Source organism: Pristis pectinata, chromosome 20 (assembly GCF_009764475.1).
Source record: "Pristis pectinata isolate sPriPec2 chromosome 20, sPriPec2.1.pri, whole genome shotgun sequence".
Lineage (NCBI taxonomy): Eukaryota > Metazoa > Chordata > Chondrichthyes > Rhinopristiformes > Pristidae > Pristis > Pristis pectinata.
The window spans coordinates 7,549,702-7,571,042 of NC_067424.1; the positions used below are offsets into that span (position 1 = coordinate 7,549,702).

The 21,341-nt window shown below is 41.6% G+C and overlaps 1 protein-coding gene across 2 annotated transcripts; it reads right to left on the reverse strand.

Annotated features, from left to right (window-relative positions):
* Window positions 1-1,834: 1,834 nt before the first annotated feature.
* On the reverse strand, window positions 1,835-20,594 carry LOC127580999 (CMRF35-like molecule 1). Of its 2 annotated transcripts, XM_052035045.1 has the most exons (7): window positions 20,409-20,594; window positions 12,408-12,743; window positions 10,920-10,956; window positions 7,305-7,405; window positions 6,222-6,293; window positions 3,845-3,900; window positions 1,835-2,395 (listed from the first exon to the last, which is right to left on the reverse strand). In XM_052035045.1, exons 1-7 carry the CDS (start codon window positions 20,446-20,448, stop codon window positions 2,204-2,206), a joined length of 834 nt encoding a protein of 277 aa, XP_051891005.1. In that variant the 5' UTR covers window positions 20,449-20,594; the 3' UTR covers window positions 1,835-2,203. The 2 variants fall into 2 exon arrangements, with proteins under 2 accessions (XP_051891005.1, XP_051891006.1); XM_052035046.1 differs by lacking the exon at window positions 6,222-6,293.
* Window positions 20,595-21,341: the final 747 nt, after the last annotated feature.

Sequence of the window (21,341 nt, forward strand, 5' to 3'; positions counted from 1 at the left end):
TATTTCCAACAATAGAAACAAATAGTGTTAACATCATTCAATACCAACTGTAGTAACCAAATTCAGTACAGTAACCAACTGTACTACCAAATTCAGTAAACAATAGTTATAACACCACTTAAACCCAGATGTAATAATTCATTCTCACTGCAGTAAACAATAGTGTTATCAACATTCATACCTAATACAGTAACCAGTAGCATAAACACCACTCATTCCCAAGTTTAGAAACCATAACACCACTCAAACCCAACTACAGCAACCAATAGTGTAAACACCTCATTACACCATTGCCAAACCAATGGTGTAAATGGCAACTAATTGGCAACTGCAGTAAACAACAGTGTTAATACCATTCATCAGCTGCTGCAATAACCAACATTGTTCACACCACTCATTTCCAACTTGTAACAACGATGTAAAAGCCACTAATCATCAACTGTGATAAACAGCTGGTTTAATACCATTCACCTCCAACTGCAGCAACCACTACTAATTCCCAACCAATCGGCAATCAATACTGCAAATACTGCTGATCATCAGCTACAGAAAACAATAGTATTGTCACCGCCAATTACTCACTGCAGCAACTATTAGTCTCAACACTGTGTATCTCTAGTTGCAGCAAACAATTGTGTATACACCTCTCATTGCCAACAGTGAAAGCCAATGGTGATAACACCAACTGCAGTAACCAATGGTATCAATACCATTCTTTGACAACTGTATTTGCAAAATATGTCAATGCCACTCATCCTCAGTACTATTAACAACACTTATTCCCATCTGCACTAATAATTAGGTATTAGTATCACCCATTCTGAACTGTGGTCAGCAACTGTGTTAACACCATTTGACTCCAATTACACTAACCAATATTTCTGAATCACCTATTGTAATTGCAATAACCAATTGTATTCACATCTCATTCCCCACTACAGTAATTAATGTTGTTAACACCACTTGTTCACAACTGCAGTAATTAAGTGTAGTTTTAACACAGGTTTTAACCTAGAGGCAATAATAAGTCTCGTGGAACAGTTGTTCAGCTCTCCTCTTGCTTATCAACACCTCAGCCTGCAGGTGTGATGTGTGGTTGGCGGTGGAGCAAGGGGCGGGACACTTTGGTTGGCCAACAGAGGCTGAGGAAGTGCTTCTCATTGCTCCATCATAGTAAATCATGCCCAGCTAACTGAGCACCTTCAATAGAGAACAAAACCTAGAGAGCAGAACACCAGTCACAGTATATCACTCACATTAAGTGCAAATTGGCAGTCCAAGCATGTGCAATGACTGCAGGTAATGAAGCATTGTAAGCAACTAAAGCCTAAGTCAGCTATGTGTAAGATCAACTAAATATTAAGTATTGAATAGTCATGAAGAAACTATAGTTGTGCATCTTTTCCCGTTCTATTCTGGGGCAGTATGTATCAGCATGGCACAGCCATAGTACATGAGACACCCGAGAAAAGCTCAGGACTGCCGATTAGCAATTCATCTCTCCACTTCTAATCTAACGTAACTTCATCTCTCCGTTTGTCCCTGATTCGGAGAAAAGGCCTGGCTATTTGCTGGGGAATAACTGTCTAGCTACTTAGGATGTCAGTGTTAACTGAAATGTCATAGGTTGGGTAGGTAGGTAAGAGAATAGGTCATTCACCCTTGTGAGCCTGTTCCATGATTCAATTGGATCATGGCTGATTTATATCTTGAACCATCTATCCACCTTTGTTCCTGAACACCAGATTCCCCAGCCTAACAAGCATCTATCAACCTCTGTTTCGAAATTTTCAGTTGACCCCCCCCCCCCCCCGCCCACCCCTCACCCCACAACCCTGCATGCCTCAGCAGATTTTTGGGAGAGAGAATTCCATATTTCCACTTCATTTTGGGTGAAGAAGTGATACGGAATATCGCCCCTGAAAAGCTGAGCTCAAATTTACTTCCCCTTAGTCCTGACTCCTTCACCAGATGAAGTAGATTCTCTCTGTCCACCCCACTTAAGTTCAAAGGGCACTTGAGCTCCTAGGATCCATGCCACTGATATGTATTGGGAAAATCCGGGATTATTTCTGAGATTTATCCGATATGCAGTGGCTGGACACAAGGCGCAAGATGATAAACATATCCAAATGGAACAAGTTATGATTTACAGGGATGTTGTTCTGCAGAAAACGGGTCCAACATAAGGTGGAGAAGAATTTTACTTTTTGAATACAATTGTAGAATACTCGATTGGTTCTGAAGTTGGAGGCTCAGTAACTGGTGGCTTGTTCTCCTCCTGACTGTTGGAAGGGTTCACATTATCGTACGTGGTCGAGTCTTGCTGTGGATGGTCAGTAGGCTGAATCATCACAGTGGCGTAAGTAACTCCTGCTTCCTTCTCTTTGGACAACTGTAGACATAGAGTAAGGGAATGAGGCAATGTGTTAATTCATCATTGAAATTATGTTGGCCTTTATTATTCACATGGAAAAAGGGGATTGGAGTACTAAAGGAAGTCTTGCTATATTGTACAGTGAGGCACTTTGGTGTAGCAGTTACTGTCGTGGTCTATGGTAGTGTAGCGGTTAGCGTAATGCTATTACAGCGCCAGTGACCTGGGTTCAAATCCGGCCGCTGTCTGTAAGGAGTTTGTATGTTCTCCCCGTGTCTACGTGGGTTTCCTCATGGTGCTCTGCTTTCCTCCCAAATTCCAAAGACGTACAGGTTAGGAAGTTGTGGACATGTTATGTTGGCACCGGAAGCATGACAACACTTATGGGCTGCCCCCAGAACATTCTATGCAAAAAGATGTATTTCACTGTGTGTTTCAATGTGACTAATAAAGAAATCTTATCTTATCCACGTCTGAGGGTGAACATATTAACCTGGGAGTGAGAGGTTTACAAATTTGATTTCTGTGATAAGGGTCTTGGAGAGTGATTGAGAGGGTTAGCTAATACACACTGGAGTTTAGAAGATCAAGAGGTGATCCCATAGATTCATAGAGAGACATAGCTCAAAAACATCCCTTCACACCACTGAGTGTGCAAGCATTAAGCACCCATTTTTACACCAATCCTATCCTACCTCATTTTATCCTCCCTACATTCACATCAACTGCCCTTAGATTCTATCACTCAGCTACACATTGATTATGTGGCCAATTGACCCAACCAACACATATGTCTTTGGGACGTGGGAGCAAACTGGAGCACCTGGAAGAAACTAGCCTGGAACAGGAAGAATGTGCAAACTCCACACAGATACCACTGGAAGTCAGATTTGAACCTGAATGGCTGGAGGTGTGAGTCAGCATCTCTGTGCCGCCTCACATAGATGTAAATTGGTAAATTGGTTTATTATTGTCATATGTACTGAGGTACAGTGAAAAACTTGTCTTGACACCGTCCATACAGATCAATTCTTTTCAACAGTGCATTGAGGTAGTACGAGGTAAAAGCAATAACAGAGTACAGAATAAAATGTTACACTCCATGGAGGTTCAAGTTAATGGAGTACAAGGTTCGGAAAGGGTGGAAGCTGAGAAGCTGTTTGCTCGGGGTGAAGAGCTGAGAACCATGGGGCACACTCTCAGGACAAGAAGCTCTCAGTTAGGACAGAGTTGGCTTTTGACAATATGTCCCAACATCTCCTGTAGTTTAGTGTAAAAGTTTGATTACACTCTTGTGAAGTGATGTCAGGTGGTTTACTACTTTGAAGGCAGTGAATACATGAAAGTTGTTGATGTAGACAGCTCAGATGCATATATAAAACCTACATATCCACAGTGGCAATGTATTACATAAATGATATTGCTGAAACTAAAGCACCCCGTATTGTCAAGAGTTTGCAGACTTACCACAGAGTTCGACTTCGGAATAGAATTCTCTATTGTTGACTCCCTCTCCTTCTTATCTAAAAAATACAAATGTAACCAAAATAAATAAGACCAGTTAGAAACATTTTTTTTGAGTTTACTGGACTTTTTAATGCGCACACTAAAATACTAAAAGAAAAACTGAGATATATGGTGAATCTGAACCATTCTTGCTCAGTGAACAACACTTCAGCCATTGTGTAACAGTTTAAACCACCACTCACAATAAAGCTTTGCATAAAAGTCATGAATGTTAAACAGGGATTTGTATTGGCTATTGTTAGGCAAACTACATCAGTTAAATGTGTTAATTTAATCCACTTTATATGTTCTGATTCTGTTGCACTGCTTAATTTCTGTTCATGATCTGTGAAATAAATTGTACAATTATTTTCATATTTGGGTATTAGATGGGTTGTTGCTGATTGCCTTTTTGCATGCGTTATCTGTTAGGTATCTGTTAGGTGCCTCAAGAAGTCGGTATCCATCATTAAGTACCCTCACCATCCGGGACATGCCCTCTTCTCGTTACTACCATCGGGGAGGAGGTACAGGAGCCTGAAGACCCACACTCAACGATTCAGGAACAGCTTCATCCCCTCCACCATCAGATTTCTGAATGGCCCATGACCCCATGAACACTACCTCGTTATTCCTCTTTTGCACCATTTATTTATTTTTGTAACTTATAGTAATTTTTATGTCTTTATGTCTTGCACTGTACTGCTGCTGCAAAACAACACATTTCATGACATAAGTGATAATAATTCTGATTCTGATTCTACTGGAGATTATTTTGGACACACAAAAGGACCTAGTCCACCTGTAACTTGTCTCATTGCCTGAAGGGTCCAGAAGAGGCCTATGAGAATGCTTGCTGGGATGAGGGACTGTGGTTGTAAGGATAGCCTGGAGAGGCTGGGAATGTTTTCTATGGAGAAGGGAAGGAAGTATGATAGAAGGATATAAAACGATGAGGGGTGTGGACAAAGTGGATACTGGGAGGCCCTTCCAGTTGGTGAAATAATCTAAAGGTGTCAGATGTAAGATAAAGGGGAAGAAAACTAAGAGTCGTGTAAGGGAATGCTTTGTTATGCAACATGTGGTTGGAATTTCGAACGTAGTGCCTGAAGATGTGGAGGAGGCAGTTTTTATCGTGGCCTTCAAGAGGGAATTGGATAAACATATGGTGAAGAATGATTTACAAGGCTTTGGAGAAGGGTCTGGTATGGAACCAGTGAGTTGTATCGGTTGCGAGCTGGCATAGATGTGATGGGCAGAAATGCCTTCTCCTCTGCTGTAAACATTCTATGATTCCATGATCTAGGCTGATGCTGCTCTGCTAATCAGAGGGAATGTTTCACTATCCAAGGCATGTCCTTCAGGAGGACAAAAAGAGATTTCCAAGGCACCAATCTGAAGAGCAGTAATTACCCCTGGCATGGTAGCATAGTGGTTAGCATAATGCTATTACAGCGCCAGCGACCCGGGTTCAATTCTGGTCACTGTCTGTAAGGAGTTTGTACATTCTCCCTGTGTCTGTGTGGGTTCTCTCTGGGTGCTCCGGTTTCCTCCCACATTCCAAAGATGCACAGGTTAGGAAGTTATGAGCATGCTATGTTGGCACCGGAAGTGTGGCGATACTTGCGGGCTGCCCCCCAAAATCACTACGCAAAAGGTGTATTTCACTGTGTGTTTCGATGTACATGTGACTAATAAAAATCTTATCTTATCTTAACCAATGTTGCTAAAACAGGTGATCAGATCATTATCACGTTGCCATTTGTTGTACATGCCTTGACTACCTTATTTCTTTCATTATCATTGTGATGACATTTTAACCATTATTCATTTTCTGTAAAATCCTTTGGGACAATTTGTGGTTGAGAAAGATGCTATATAAGTACAAGTCTATTTCTCCATGGAAATTTTCCTTTCAAGGGCAACTGAACTGCAACACTAGTTTTGTACTAACATTGCTGGTTACTCATTTATTCTCTAATCTGTAATTCTGCACCTTATCTACTTCCATGTTTGCCTTCTAGTTTGAACCTCCACAAGGATATATAAGTATTTCATATGATTCATTTAGTATTGCCTTGCAGTCTCTCTGGTTGGCTCCCACTTCCATCCAACTCACACAAGAACATTTTTATAAAACAGGGAGGTAAGAAAGAGACTGAACTGTCACTTTGCAGATGTTTATACAGTGTAAGGCCATAATGAGATAGTTTATACCATTTATTTTTGATGTTTATACCAGCAATCTATTTCCCCTTCATTTTGGCAAATGCCACCGACAGCTTAAAATGTCCTTTCTTGAGATTATCGAGTTCTTGTTAGAATTTGGCCCACTCACCTGTCACTTGCCCTTCAATTGCCTGCATCCCTTTAAACTCCACTCTGCAGCCATCCATATGTTCGGTCGGAGCTGTGAATAATTAAATGCAAAGGCTGACCCTCAAAAATTGAGCCCAGTCAATAATTACCATTCTGGTGAGAAGTGAACCAGTTGAAAATCATTTTAGTCCAAACATATTAACTGGGCAGGATTAGGTTGCTACTCAACATTTCCTTCACTATGCATAAATAGACTGTCCCATTTACCTAAGATCAAATTTAATGCAGAAACCACTGAACTTAAGAGTCCTCACTGTATTCTGGGAATATGGGATATTGGATATATTGGAATTTCAGAGTAATGTAATTTCTGCCTAATCTATGTGACCTACAGCTCAAACCAAGCAAAAACATCGAATGCTAACTCCTAACAGACTAAAAATATATATAATTTGCAAGTGATTCAACTAGATTTAGCAGGTAGTTACATGGTGCCTGTTTTATTAACAAAAGAATCATTTGGTATTTGCTAGCTCATTCGTTTAGTGTGTTGATAGTCGTTCAAGAAAGTATAATTGTTTCATTTCTTTCCACAGTACCAAACAGGAGGATGGCCTTGACTGAGAAATTGTTGACAAGCAGTCCTTTTAATTACCAAATAAAAATCACCTTTGTGTTGCTAACGTGACTCCCGAACATTTTAAAATCATTAGCGAGAAACAATGCACATTGCTTTGTGCCACACAGAAATTGTCGCAATGTTACTGGCAATCCTGGCTATCCTGTCACCATTATATTGTGCTGAATAGACAGTGCAACAGAACTCCTATTCTTCCAAAGAGATAAAGGAGGATCCATAACTGTTGGATGCCTCCTTTAATGAGATCTGTGCCAGAACGAAATAAAAATATGAGGTTATTGAAATAAAATTACGAGGAGACTTCTGTCTGACAACATGCATAGAGTACTCGAATGCAGATGCATTTAGATCATAGCAAATCAAGATATAACCATTTAGCGTTGCTTTATATCGTGTGGTTAGTGTTTCTTTGAAACAAAGATTACCTTACTGAGCAAAATTTGCTTTAGTTTCTGAACTTACCATCATTTTTGTTCTTTCTAATTTTTTTGATAACTAGTACCAGGAGTCCGAGAAACATCATAGTTAATATTCCAAAGACTAGTCCGAGAATAATGAAAAACCTTGTTTATGAAAAAGAGGAAACAAAATTAAGACAAGGACGGACATATCAGGTAAATGTGCACCACGAAAGATAATGATGACTAATTATGCAGTATCTCGTTATATCTGCTAGAATGGATATCGTTTTCTAACATCACATTACAGTTTGGGTTACTGAAGTTGTCTTCAGTGCAGCTGAATGTTGGAACTGTGCTCAAATGGCAGCCAATACCTTTGCCTGCATTTAACCCTAGCAACCCATGTTGACTCCCTCCCCCTGATTATACCCTGCCAAAAGCTAATGTGACATTGAATCAGTGATCCAGCTGCAATAGTTTAACGACAGATGGAGTTCTGATAAAAGGTCATTGATTGTGTTTCTGTGGCCCCTGCAGGGGATGCACTGCATTCCCAGAAATCCTTTTGACACCCGATCCTGCTCCTACCAGTCACCAGAGCCATTATGCCCATCCACAGAAGGACCTATGACTTCAGTGATCGAACACGAGATGAATAAAAGGAACTCTCTTCCTCTTTCCACAACTTCATAAATTACTCTATTGCATTTTTTGTATGTCACAGTAGATTACTCCTCAGTCTGTTTTTTAAAGTTTCAGCTGGCATACTCTGATGTTGAAATAAGTTCAAGTTTATTGGTGTCATAGGCATACGTACATACACAGAGTATAAATGCCCTGAAAATTAGCTTTATAATGACAGATGGACCCCTGTGATGATAATACTATTATTAAATCTAACAATGACATCATAAAACCCACCCTGGACATACTCGCCCTCCCATCAGGCAGAAGATACAAATGCCTGAAAAAACATACCACCAGGATCAAGGACAGCTTCTATCCCGCTCTTATAAGACTATTGAACGGTTCCCCAGCATGATAAGATGGTCTCATAATCTCATTATAGCCTTGCACATTATTGTCTGCCTGCACTGCACTTTCTCTGTAACTGTAACACTTTATTCTGCATTCTGTTATTGTTTTCCCTTGTACTACCTCAATGCACTGTTGTAATGAAGTGACCTGTATGGATGGCATGAAAAACAAGTGACAATAATAATCTAATTTACCAATTTATGAATTGCCCTTCCTGTTTAATTTCCCTTTGCAGGTTTATGATAATATTATATTTTGATGCAAACTAAAGTAATAGTAGAAGCCTGAATGATGCTGTGTTGTAGGAAAATGTTCTTTGAATTCTGGAAGCTGTTTTGAAGCCAATGCCAGATGATGTGTTGGCGACTCCTTGCACTCCATGCTAAAGTTTCAGGTTAACCCATCTGCATACAGGTCAAAGGCGGAAAACCACCTAAAATATGGCACGTTGACAATTTATTGACAGGTTGATCTCCATGTTTGCTGGTAGTAAATGGAGGCGACACTGTTGGAGATTGTCATCAGAGTATGGGGGGTAAATTTCCTCTCCTCAGCCACTGATTCATCAGAAACCTTGATGGAAAGTGAGGGCTTTCTTTGAATGTCGTAGTTACACTGGCAGGACAGGAGAACCCCTCAAAGTGCAATATTGTGCTGCATAGTTCACTATGGAACTGTCTGTACAATGGCATGCATTGGAGGGGAGTTGGCAAGACATCTGACCTTCTCGACCACTGCTGAGCACAGCAGTGAGTCTAGCAGTGGTTCCATAACACACTGATCCAAGAGGCCAGATATATTCCATACCCTACCCCTCAGCTTTCCACCTCTCAAAGCTGGTGCATCTGGCATGGCCCCATTTAGTTCAGTGGGGGTCACTGAGCTTCACTGAAAAGGTACCTGAAAGTACCAGTGTTTCCCACTTTCCTTTTTAATGTTTCCTTTGTTGCCACAGGCGGCTGTGGAGGCAAAGTCATTGGGTGTATTTAAGGCAGAGATTGATAGGTATCTGAGTAGACAGGGCATCAAAGAAGGCGGGTGAGTGGGGCTAAGTGGGAGAATGGATCAGCTCATGATAGAATGGCAGAGCAGACTCGATGGGCCAAATGGCCGACTTCTGCTCCTTTGTCTTATGGTCTTATGGTCTAATTCATTTGCATGTTTAAATTAATTTATTATTTTTATTTTACCAATGTGATCAACTTTTTTATTATTTAAATACTTTTCAATATTTGCAACCAGTTTTCAGAGTGACATGGAATCAGTGCAAGGGGCTGTGGCAGAGTGAGCTGTCTGAAGGGTAACAGGGGAGCTGAGTGGGCCAGACCCCGTTTCCATTGCCTGTGGCCCAGGATCTGTCTGCAGGGATGGCGGGTGGAGTGAGGGGGTGGGTCGAGAATTGGGAAGCTTGTGGCTGCACAAGATCGGTCAGGCTGCTGGCATCCCACAAGAGGTGGATCTGAGCTGTGGGCTGGGCTCAGAGTAATCCAGCCCTGCTGAGTTGGTGCTGGTGCTGTAATGACCTCATTCTACTGCCCTTCATCACTATGGATACAGTCCACACCAGGGAGCCATCTTTCTGATGGTAAAGGAAATTAAAAATAATTAAAGGAAATTAAAAATAATATGCTTATAAATTAGGAGCAGGAGTATTCCATGTAACCCCTCAAACCTGTTCTGAAACTTAATAAAATCATGAATATAAACTCAACTGTTCCGCCTGCCCCTTTAATCTTTCACCTCCTTGCTTATCAAATATTTTTTTCCAAAATATATTCAGAGGCTTCCCTTCCACTGTCCTTTAAGGGAGAGAGTTCCAAAGACTCATGAAGTTCTGAGAGAAATGGCTTCATCTTATCTCTGCCTTAAATGGGTGCCCCTTTATTTTTAAACAGTGGCTCCTAATTCTAGATTCTCTCACAAGAGGGAGCAGTCTCTCCATATCCAAACTCACAACTTCCCTCATTTTGCGTGTTTCCATCAAGTTTCTTCTCAGTCTTCTAAACTCCAATGGATGCAAACCTGGCCTGTCCAAACTTTCCTTAGAAGACAACCATTTCCAGCTATTAGTCTATGAAGCACTCTGAAATACTTCCAAAGTTGCATGGGTGGGAGGGCTTGAGCTGTAAAGAGAGATTAGACAGGCTGGGTCCTTGGAATAAAAGGGGCTGAGAGGTGACATGATAGAGATGTATAGAATTATGAGAATCATAGATAGGGTAGATAGAAAGAGTCTGTTTCCCATGGTCAGGGTGTCTAAAATGAAAGGGTGAAGGTTAATGTGAGAGGGAGGAGGTTTAAAGGGGATTTGAGGGGTAAAATTTTCATACAAAGAGTAGATAGTATCTGGAATGAGCTGCCAGTGGAGGAGATGGGGGCAGGAACTAACAACATTTAAGAGGCATCTGGGCTGGTAATTGAATGGGCAGGGCATGAGGGATTTGGAATTAATGTCGGTAAGTGGGATTCATATAGATAGGCACGATAGTCAGCATAGAACTGGTGGGCCAAAGGGCCTGTTTCTATGCTGTACAACTCTCTGATTCTATGTCTCATTAACATCCTCTTTAAATACTTAGACCAATATGTCACACATAGTATACTTGTGTAGGTCTAAAACAAGAAATTTGATGTTTACCTTAGTCTTTCTTTGTCTGAAGGAAGTAACTTTTGACCTGTTAAAAATGTATAAAATATTATTTTATTATTCAATGATCTTGTGTTATCGATCCAGTCTAAACTGTTATGCTGCAATACTGACAAAAAAAAACACTGTGATAGATTAAGGAGGGAAGTTAGAGAGAGAAAACAGAGAAAGAGATGTATAAGTCTGTGAATTGCAGATCAGACCTTTTTCATATCCCTCTATTTGCTTGCTCTCACTTCAACTGCCTTTACGGATCTATCAACCAGACAGCTACATAAACAGTGCCTTACTTTGACAACACTGTCGTCACCCTCTCAGAGATTTCCCTTTGTCCTATCCATCTTTTGGCACCCTCCTTGGAACGTAAAACTAAAAGCTAACTGTTTTTCTCACTTCCTCTGTTCTGACAAAGGGTCTTTGATTTGAATGTTAGCACTGTTTCTCTTTCCACAGATGCTGCCTGACCTGCTGAGTGTTTCCAGCATTTTCTGCTTGATTAGTAGTTGATCCACTACCATGAATAAAAACAGATGGAGAGGGAGGAGACAGAGGGATATATAAAGCCTTGCCTTTCTTTTCGTAAGCTTACACAACCCCTTTGTTTTATCGCTCTTCAACTGTCTTCATGAATCTGTCAACCAGATGGCTTAATAAACAGCATATCACCATGGCAATCCTGGTCTCACCCTATCAGAGGTATTTCTACCCCTCCCTCCTCCATCTTCTCTGCAACTTAAAACTAACTTGTTTACTTAGTTTTGCGGTTTGATGAACGGCCTTCGAACCGAAACATTTTTTTCTTTCCACAGATGCTGCTTGACCTGCTGAGTGTTTCCAGCATTTTCTGATTTTATTTCAGATTTTCAGCAACAGCAGATTTTTTTTGATTGTTAATAATGCGATTTGCCTTATCCCATTTGAGAACGAGTTTCCTGATACAATTAGAGATACACTCTTTTAGGCAAGTGGAGATTATTCCATCATGCTTTTGCCTTATACCTTGAAAATGGTGGAAAGGATTTGGGGACTCAGGAGGTAAGTTAGCCAGCCTCTGACCTGATCTTGGAGCCAAGGTATTAATGTAACCAGTTTGGTTCAGTTTCTGACCATAAACTTACTTGAACAAAAATAAAGAGGTGAACCACCCAGAGAGTGGTTGGGGCATGGAATGCGCTGCCTGGGGTGGTGGTGGAGGCAGGTACGTTGGTCAAATTCAAGAGATTACTAGATAAGCATATGGAGGAATTTGAAATAGAGGGATATGTGGGAGGAAGGGGTTAGATAGTCTTAGGCGAGGTTTAAAGATCGGCACAACATTGTGGGCCGAAGGGCCTGTATTGTGCTGTACTGTTCTATGTTCTAATACCAGATATAGTAATAAACGTAAATCTGACAAAAAAATTCTGATAGAAATTAGAAAGACAAAACAGAGAAAGGAACATAAAAGTCTGTGAATTGCAGGCCAGAGTAATAACTTACCTTCATGAACTTTAAGTTCTACAGGACTTAATGGATCCAGCAGGTGAGGTCTTTCTATTCCACACCAATACCAGCCCCTATCATTTTTTGTTAACCTGTCCATTCGTATTGTAAGTTGTCCTTTTTCATTATCAGCTGTTATCGTTATCCTGCCATCTCCACTTTTCATCTCAGGGCCTTGTGTTTGTACTAAAATGGCACAGCTCCTCCTGTAGTATCCTTTGCACCAGTACTTTTGATAATTGCTGAAAAACGTGTTAAACCTGCAAATGATTTCGACTTGTCTTCCCACAGTTCCTGTTTTCACATTTGGTCCACTTATGTCAGCATGCGTCACTGTAAGTGTGAAAATATAACAAATGTTTTAAAGTACAGGAGGTAAGTGCTTATACCGTTGTGCACAAAAAAGTTTATGAAAAGGGTTAGGGGTCAGTATAGACATGGTGGACTGAAGGGCCTGCTTCTGAGCTTTATGACTCTATGATTCTTTTAATTGAAGCCCTCATGTGATTGCCATTTATGTCATTAACTGTTCTGTTTGTTTTTTAGATTTTAGATTTTTAGATCTCTTTATTAGTCACATGTACATCGAAACACACAGTGAAATACATCTTTTGTGTAGAGTGTTCTGGGGGCAGCCCGCAAGTGTCGCCACGCTTCCAGCGCCAACATAGCACGCCCACAACTTCCGAACCCGTACGTCTGGAATGTGGGAGGAAACCGGAGCACCCGGAGGAAATCCATGCATACACGGGGAGAACGTACAAGCTCCTTACAGACAGCGGCCAGAATTGAACCCAGGTCGCTGGCACGGTAAAGCGTTACGCTAACCGCTACACTACCGTACCTGCCCTCAATTTCCTTTCTCTAATCCACTTTTTCCTTTTCCTTGCCCTTCACACTCACTCTCTCTCTCTGTCTGGCCATCTTAGTGTCCTATCCCTACTTCCCTTCTGGTCTGACTGTCTTACTTATAATTAAATACTCCTGCACTTCCCTCTGCCCATGCACAAATATGTAATTTGCTGAGCTTGTTCCTCTAAAGTGTAACACACAGCGAATTGCAAAACCACATTGGTTTGAAGAATGCAGTGTGGGCAGGAAGTCTGGGCGAGAGATCATCTGGGTAATTCACAGTGATCGGGGCCTGGTTGGTGTACGTGGGGTAAATTCCAGTCTGTAGAACAAAAATCCCACCCTTGGCCTCAGAGTTGGGTGAAACCCAACGGGTCCGGATTTGTGAATGCATCCAATATTGTTGCATGTAGAATGCACGTGGGTGAATGAAGAATGAGGGCCATTATGATATGATGCTTAGATAAAGAGCTGAGAGAGCTTAACCAAAAAGAGTAAAGAGGCATGTATAAGATAAGATAAGATAAGATTTCTTTATTAGTCTCATGTACACCGAAACACACAGTGAGATGCATCTTTTGCATAGAATGTTCTGGGGGCAGCCCGCAAGTGTCGCCACGCTTACGGTGCCAACATAGCATTCTCACAACTTCCTAACCCGTATGCCTTTGGAAAGTGGGAGGAAACCGGAGCACCCAGAGGAAACCCTCGCAGACACGGGGAGAACGTACAAACTCCTTACAGACAGCGGCTGGAATTGAACCTGGGTCGCTGGCACTGTAATAGCGTCACACTAACCGCTACACTACAGTGCCTGCAGGTATGTTTGAGAACCAGCAGATTGATGTGAGCAGCAGGGTGGACAGCATGTGACAGGACAGCGCCGTGAATGGTAAAGGGGTTCATAGGCTTGCTGTGCGTTTAGTGATAACCCTGCTGTTTCTCCTGTTAACTTTGAAAAAACACTATGAATGATGTTGGTCCCAAGGTAGAATGAGGTTGGCCTCTCAGTTATTGGTTACTCATCAGTGCCTAGTCATTGCATGTTTAACCTGCATTGTGGGGTTTTGAGCAGGGAAATCAATGAGAGGGGTTGAAGTAGCAGGACCAACGATTACCCTGATGAAGGGTCTTGACCTGAAATGTCAACTGTTCATTTCCATCCATAGAACCAACCATAGAACCATAGAACCATACAGCACAAAAACAGGCCCTTCGGCCCACCATGTTGTGCCGTCCATCAAACCACCCTCACACTACCTAACCCCTTCCTCCCGCATATCCCCCCATCCCACACTCCTCCATATGCCTATCCAACAAGCTCTTGAACCTGTCCAATGTATCTGCCTCCACCACCACCCCAGGCAGTGCATTCCATGCACCAACCACTCTCTGGGTGAAAAACCTCCCCCTGACATCTCCCCTGAACCTCCCATCCATAACCTTAAAACCATGCCCTCTCGTCTTGAGCATTGGTGCCCTGGGAAGGAGCTGCTGACTGTCTACTCTATCTATTCCTCTCAGTATTTTATATACCTCTTATCATGTCTCCTCTCATCCTCCTCCTTTCCAGTGAATAAAGCCCTAGCACCTTAAGCCTCTCCTCATATTTAATACTCTCTAATCCAGGCAGCATCCTGGTAAATCTCCTCTGCACCCTCTCCAATGCCTCCACATCCTTCCTATAATGAGGCGACCAGAACTGAACACAGTACTCTAAGTGTGGCCTAACTAGAGTTTTGTAAAGCTGCATCATCACCTCGCGGCTCTTAAACTCATTCCCGCGACTTATGAAAGCCAACATCCCATTCGCCTTCTTAACTGCTCTTTCCACCTGTGAGGCAACTTTCAATGAACTGTGAATATGAACCCCCAGATCCCTCTGCTCCTCCACACTGCCAAGTACCTTGCTATTCACCTAGTACTCTGCCCTGGAGTTTGTCCTCCCAAAGTGTACCACCTCACACTTCTCCGGATTGAACTCCATCTGCCACTTGTCAGCCCAGCTCTGCATCCTATCAATATCACTCTGTAAGCTCCGACAGCCCTCCACACTATCCACAACACCGCCTATCTTAGTGTCGTCCGCAAACTTACTAACCCAGCCCTCCACCCCCTCATCTAAGTCATCTATAAATATCACAAAAAGTAGAGGTCTCAGAACCAATCCCTGCGGGACACCACTAGTCACTGCCTTCCAATCCGAGGGCATTCCTTCCACCACAACCCTCTGCTTTCTACATGCAAGCAAATTCCTAATCCACACAGCCAAGCTTCCTTAGATCCCTTGGCCTCTGACCTTCTGAAGAAGCCTACCATGAGGAACCTTATCAAACGCCTTACTAAAATCCATGTAAACCACATCCACCGCACTGCCCTCATCAATCTTCCTGGTCACCTCCTCAAAGAACTCTATCAGGCTTGTGAGGCAAGATCTTCCCTTCACAAAGCCATGCTGCCTGTTCCTAATCAGTCCATGATTCTCAAGGTGTTCATAAATCCTATCCCTTAGAATCCTTTCTAACAGCTTACCCACCACAGATGTGAGACTCACCGGTCTATAATTCCCTGGCCTATCCCTATTACCTTTTTTGAACAAGGGGACAACATTCGCAACCCTCCAATCCTCTGGCACCATCCCCGTGGACAACGAGGACTCAAAGATCCTTACCAGCGGTTCAGCAATCTCCTCCCTAGCCTCTCAAAGCAGCCTGGGGACAATCCCGTCAGGCCCCGGAGATTTATCTGTCTTAATATTATTTAAAAACTTCAACACATCCTCTCTCTTGATATCTACAACCTGGAGAACATTACCCCTACCAGCACTCCCTTCCGCATCATCAAGACCCCTCTCCCTGGTGAATACCGAAGAGAAGTACTCATTCAGAACTTCTCCCACTTCCGCCGCCTCCAGGCAAATTCTCCCACTTTTGTCCTTAATCGGACCTACCTTTACCCTAGCCATCCTCCTACCCTTCATGTACTTGAAAAAGGCCTTGGGATTTTCCTTAACCCTACTAGCCAAAGCCTTTTCATGTCCCCTTCTAGCCGTCCTCAGCCCTTTGAACCTCTGCCTGAACCTTTGAGTTTCTCCAGCTCTATTGATTGTTGCTCCAATAACTACAGCTGTGTTGAACAACAGGCTAAGGACAAGTTACTGAGGAGGAAATGGAATAGGCACACTGGCAGACCATGGGAGGAGAGAGGGAGGGAGGGAGTCAGTTCTATAATCCTAAAATGCTTGGTTTGGCTCTGGAAGGAGTGACCACAGCATTGGGATGATTGAAATTGACCTGGGACAGAAGGACAGAGAGAATAAAGACAAACTTATTACTCTCTTGGTGTGAACTGCACTTGAAAAAAATTGTTTAGATCCAGGGGTAAGAAGTTAGCTAAAATTACTGGAAGTTAATTTGTTAAAATTCTTTTACAGGATGTGACATTTCTGGTAAGGTCACATTTATCGTCCATCCCTTAAATTCTGTCTAGCTTTGCTGGGCTATTTCAGATAGTAGGTAAGAGTCAAGCATATGGGTCTGGAGTCACAAATAAGCCAAAGCAGAAGAACATTAGTGAAAAGTATTGGCTTTTATTAAAATCTTGTAACTTCATGGTCACTGTTACTGATACCAGCTTATCAAAAACAAACGAGTTTATTATCTAATTGGAAGTAGTGACCAAATTGTTTATCTCTAATTATTTTCCTAAGGATTCTCTCTCTCTCTCTTTCTCTCTCTCTCTCTCTCTCTGTCTCTCTCTCTGGAGTAAGAGGTGAAATGATTATACAGCGAATTAAGTTGTCTACTCATATCGAAGTCAAACCTCGGCTGGTTTATGTTCTTCTAGAAGTTGAAGCAACACACTCACAATACTGGCTGCTGAGCCTGAAGGTTTGCAAGAAGCTGGATGTGAAGTGTATGAGTCACAATGAAAACCACCACATCTTGCATTATTATGCATATCAGTGAAGTCTATGGGGTGATTTTGATTTAATGACCTGTCTTGTTCTCCAAGTCTGACCAATCACTCTGGTCTCATAACTACTAAAACGTTTATAGATTGTAAGATGACTGTTCATCTTTTCGACATGGGAACATTGATTTATTCTTTATTTAATGTCAGATTTCAAGTAGTTCCCCTCCGCTAACTTTTCATGAAGTTTGCAAAAATATCATTAGCCTCTGTTGTGGCCCAGGTTCTCTGCCTCCGATCCAACTCGACCATGTCACAGCTTAGCTGTTGTGAAACCCTCCTCTGCTCATTTGTTATTTGGCTGTACCAACACACTTCTAGTCAGACTCCCAAACTCGAGGACATCTACAACTCTGCTGCCTGTGTTCAAAGTCACAGAATGTCCCACTCACCCATTACTCTAGTGTTGGCTGGCTCCATTAACAAAGCCTCAATTTTAAAATTCTCACCCTTGTTTTCAAATCTTTCCATGGTTTCACAGTCTCACCACCAGCCCTCACTCTCCCCCACAGCACCCATCCTCACTTTCTCCATAATTTTCTCTGAACCTCCTACTCTCTGATATCTCTACCCTACTCCAATTCTGGCCTCTTGATCATCCATGAATTTATTTTTTCTCCCATTGGAGGCCATGACTTTAGCTGCCTCGGCCCTCAGCCCTGGAGCTCCCTCCCTGAACTTCTCCTACCTCTCTACCTCTTTCTTTCGGTGCTCTTTAAACTACCTCCAACCAAGCTATTGGTCACCTTCCAAATATCTACTTACGTGCCTAGCATTGAAAATTGCTTCTAATCTTGTGAAGTGGTTTGGGATATATTGCTTTGTTGAATGTTCCATTTCAATGGAAGTTCCTGCTGTTACAAAGTGCATCTGTAATGTTTTCAGATACAAATGAATTTGATCTCACTTGTAGTTAAATGACTTGAAGTACTCCAGGAAGCAAGTAACCATACAATTTATGTGTTACCACCATTGTTTTGTGTTTCAGATGCCTCCATTACATCATATATCTTCAGGAGGTGGAGCTTCCCTTTTGGTCTGTTAAGGGTGACCATTAAAAATGGCATCCAGGAACACTCAGTGGGGTGGTCCGCTTACGTAGGTTGGCATTCCACTTCTAGAAGACCCCTTGGAAAATCCCTCCCTGACTAATATCCTCCCCATTTTTCCAGTGGGACTAGTGCTGAATATAAAGTGTGCAGAAATATTACCTTCTCTGTGATGCCTTCAATAGTTGTCTAAGAAGCTAGGTCAGTATTTGTGGTACATTCCATTTTACCAGGCTAGCCTATTAAGAACATTTAGCAATGGCTAAGGGAAGTCTGAGAAAGACATTTTAAGTTAAAACTGATCAACTCAGGAGATTTTGAGATTCTAGGATTCTAATGAGTTAATTTCTGTTCACCAGTAAGTCCTGCTACCAACCAATCTCTTTCTGCTTAAAGCTGTTAGCACAATTCTTTCATCACCAAAAATTTCATCTCACCAAAAACATAAAATTCAGAGAATTGGGAACTGACAATATTAGCAGAAGAAAGATTGCGCATGTGGTTCTTTTCATCATCTCAAAGTGTTTTATAGCTTATGAAGTACTTTCCTTTTGAACAGTAAATGGCATTTTAATGTAAAAATCCCAGCTGCTCTGCATGTATAGCAAGATCCCAGAAATTATTGGCGGCACGGTAGTGTAGCGGTTAGCGTAACACTACTACAGTGCCAGCGACCCAGGTTCAATTCCGCCACTGTCTGTAAGGAGTTTATATGTTCTCCCCATGACTGTATGGGTTTCCTCCAAGTGCTCCGGTTTCCTCCCACATTCCAAAGACGTACAGGTTAGGAGTTGTGGGAATGCTATGTTGGCGCCGGAAGTGTGGCGACACTTGCGGGCTGCCCCCAGAACACTCTCAGTAACGCAAAAAGGTGCATTTCATTGTGTGTTTTGATATAAGCGTGACTAATAAATAATTATCTTGTCTTATTTTATTTTTATGTGTTAGTAACCAGGTTATTTTCTATGTTGTTGACTGAGGAATTAAATTGAGTTGGATGTAGGGGACAACTTCTATGTTCTTAACAGAGACAGTGTCATGGGTCTTCAGCTTAACATTTCTTCTCAGGGATGCATCTCTGGCTGTGCTGTACTCCCTGCTGGAATCCACTGACATTGCCAAAAGGTGCTCACAACACCTGATATTTTACAGAAATTGTAATTGTTTAGCAAAACAATCTGTGTTGAGGAAGGAGCCTCAGGATAAGATTCGGTGCTATTGTTAAGATGAGCCCAAGTAAAATAGGCATAACTGAGGCTTGAGTGGAGCCAAGCTACCTCCTGTGCTAACGTTACTGAGGCATTTCCCAAAGATACAAACTTTAAACAAATTTGACCTATTAGTAATAATGAAATGATTTCAATTCCTATGAATCAGCCCAGCAGAATTACTTATAAAGGGGCAAGATCTTTTGACTATTCTGTTACTGACTGGTTTTGCAGATGCAAGGAACTGTAATTCCCCTGTCAGCCCAAGACCATATAAAGTTGCTTCATATAAATTGCACTTTATCCATATAGTGACTCATTATTACAAATCAGCAAAGCCTGATGTCAGACATTGCCACTGCATTGTACAGATACTGACTGGGAGAAGATCTTACTTTAGTAAACAGTATTTTTAAATGATAATGCAAATATTTAGCAGAAATCTTTACTTTTTAATTCCATTTTGATATTTGTGGAACAGTATAGGAACTGAAAGCTTTTGAATCATGTTTAGCTATGTTTGGTTTATCAGTCATGTTTCTCCCAAACACTGCACATAAATTAATTTTTAAAAAATCCCTTTATATTCTCAATTGTGCTCTCGTCAGAAGTATTATTAACTTTTAATCAGTTACTTTTAACAAATCAACCACATCAATGGGCTAGATTACTGCAAATTTTACTATGTAATTCCAGTACCAATATTAGTACATGAGTTGGTATGAAGTAAAGTAATCTACCTGTTGAAAGAATTCAACTCAGCCATGTTTAAATTCCTGTCACACAATTGAAGGATATTTCTTACCATCAAACTTAATTTTGCCAGAATTCCCCACAGATCTCATTTCTGGTCAGACAGATACAAATCTACATTTACAGTACCTTCAAAATTCCAAACAAGACCAATGTTTTCTTACCTGAGAGGAAGGCGACCGACAGAAGAAGAGTAAGAGCCATTTTTATTTACCGTTTCTAACTCCAATTTACAAACAGCCCTTTTGTTTGCACGGTCCTACTTCTGCTCTTCTGCATCCAAACTTTCACTTCTCTTCCACACTTGTGAGACCATGACCTCAACTGAAAAACTGAGAATAGAAAGTGCAGGTTTCAGTTTTGACAGCCTCAGATTTTGCAACGTCTTCTGTGAATAAATGAGTACCAAGGCATTCATTGTACAACACCCAGGCCAATGTGAAAGCCTAATTGTTTTCTTTCTGAGCCTTGTTGGAAGAATTGAATCAACTGTTTAATTGTTAGTGACAAAATGACTGTTGCAAGTAGAGTTAAAAACTTACAGCTTTTGAAATCTCTATTAAATGGTTTAAATCCTGCATAATGCATTTTGTAAGTGCTTTGCTCTAATATTTGCTGAACAAACTGGCTAAACCCATTTTCTTTCTTGGGGTTATTTGTCTAAATATTGGTGCTCTGCAAGGTTTTGAATATTTTGTTTGAAACATTATAGGTGTCTAACCAGAGCAGATAGGTTTAAAGTGAGGAGTGAGAGGTTTAGAGGGGATATGAGGAAGAATCTTTTCACCCAGAGGGTGCGTAGAATCTGGAACGCACTGCCTGAAGGGGCACTGGTGGTAGAAATTCTCAAGAAATTTCAGATGCATTGGTGAGAGGGGAAAGATTTAAAAGGGACCTGAGGGGCAACTTTTTCATGCCAGAGGAAGTGGGTGAGGCAGGTACAATTGTATCATTTAAAAAGCACTTGGATAGGTACATGGAGGGGAGGGGCTTGGAGGGATATGAGATGAATGCAGGAAATTGGGACTAACTAGGTAGACAACATGGTCGGCATGGACTGGTTCCGTGCTGTATTGCTGTATGACTCTATGACTCTA

Excerpts from the sequence above, each read along its gene's own strand:
- LOC127580999 (XM_052035045.1), bottom strand. The coding sequence starts at position 20,448 with ATGGCTCTTACTCTTCTTCTGTCGGTCGCCTTCCTCTCAG. Across the intron at positions 12,744-20,408 it reads GTCGGTCGCCTTCCTCTCAG|TGACGCATGCTGACATAAGT; the intron begins GTAAGAAAACAT and ends TCACACTTACAG. Across the intron at positions 7,406-10,919 it reads TCAGACAAAGAAAGACTAAG|GTTTTTCATTATTCTCGGAC; the intron begins GTAAACATCAAA and ends TTCATAAACAAG.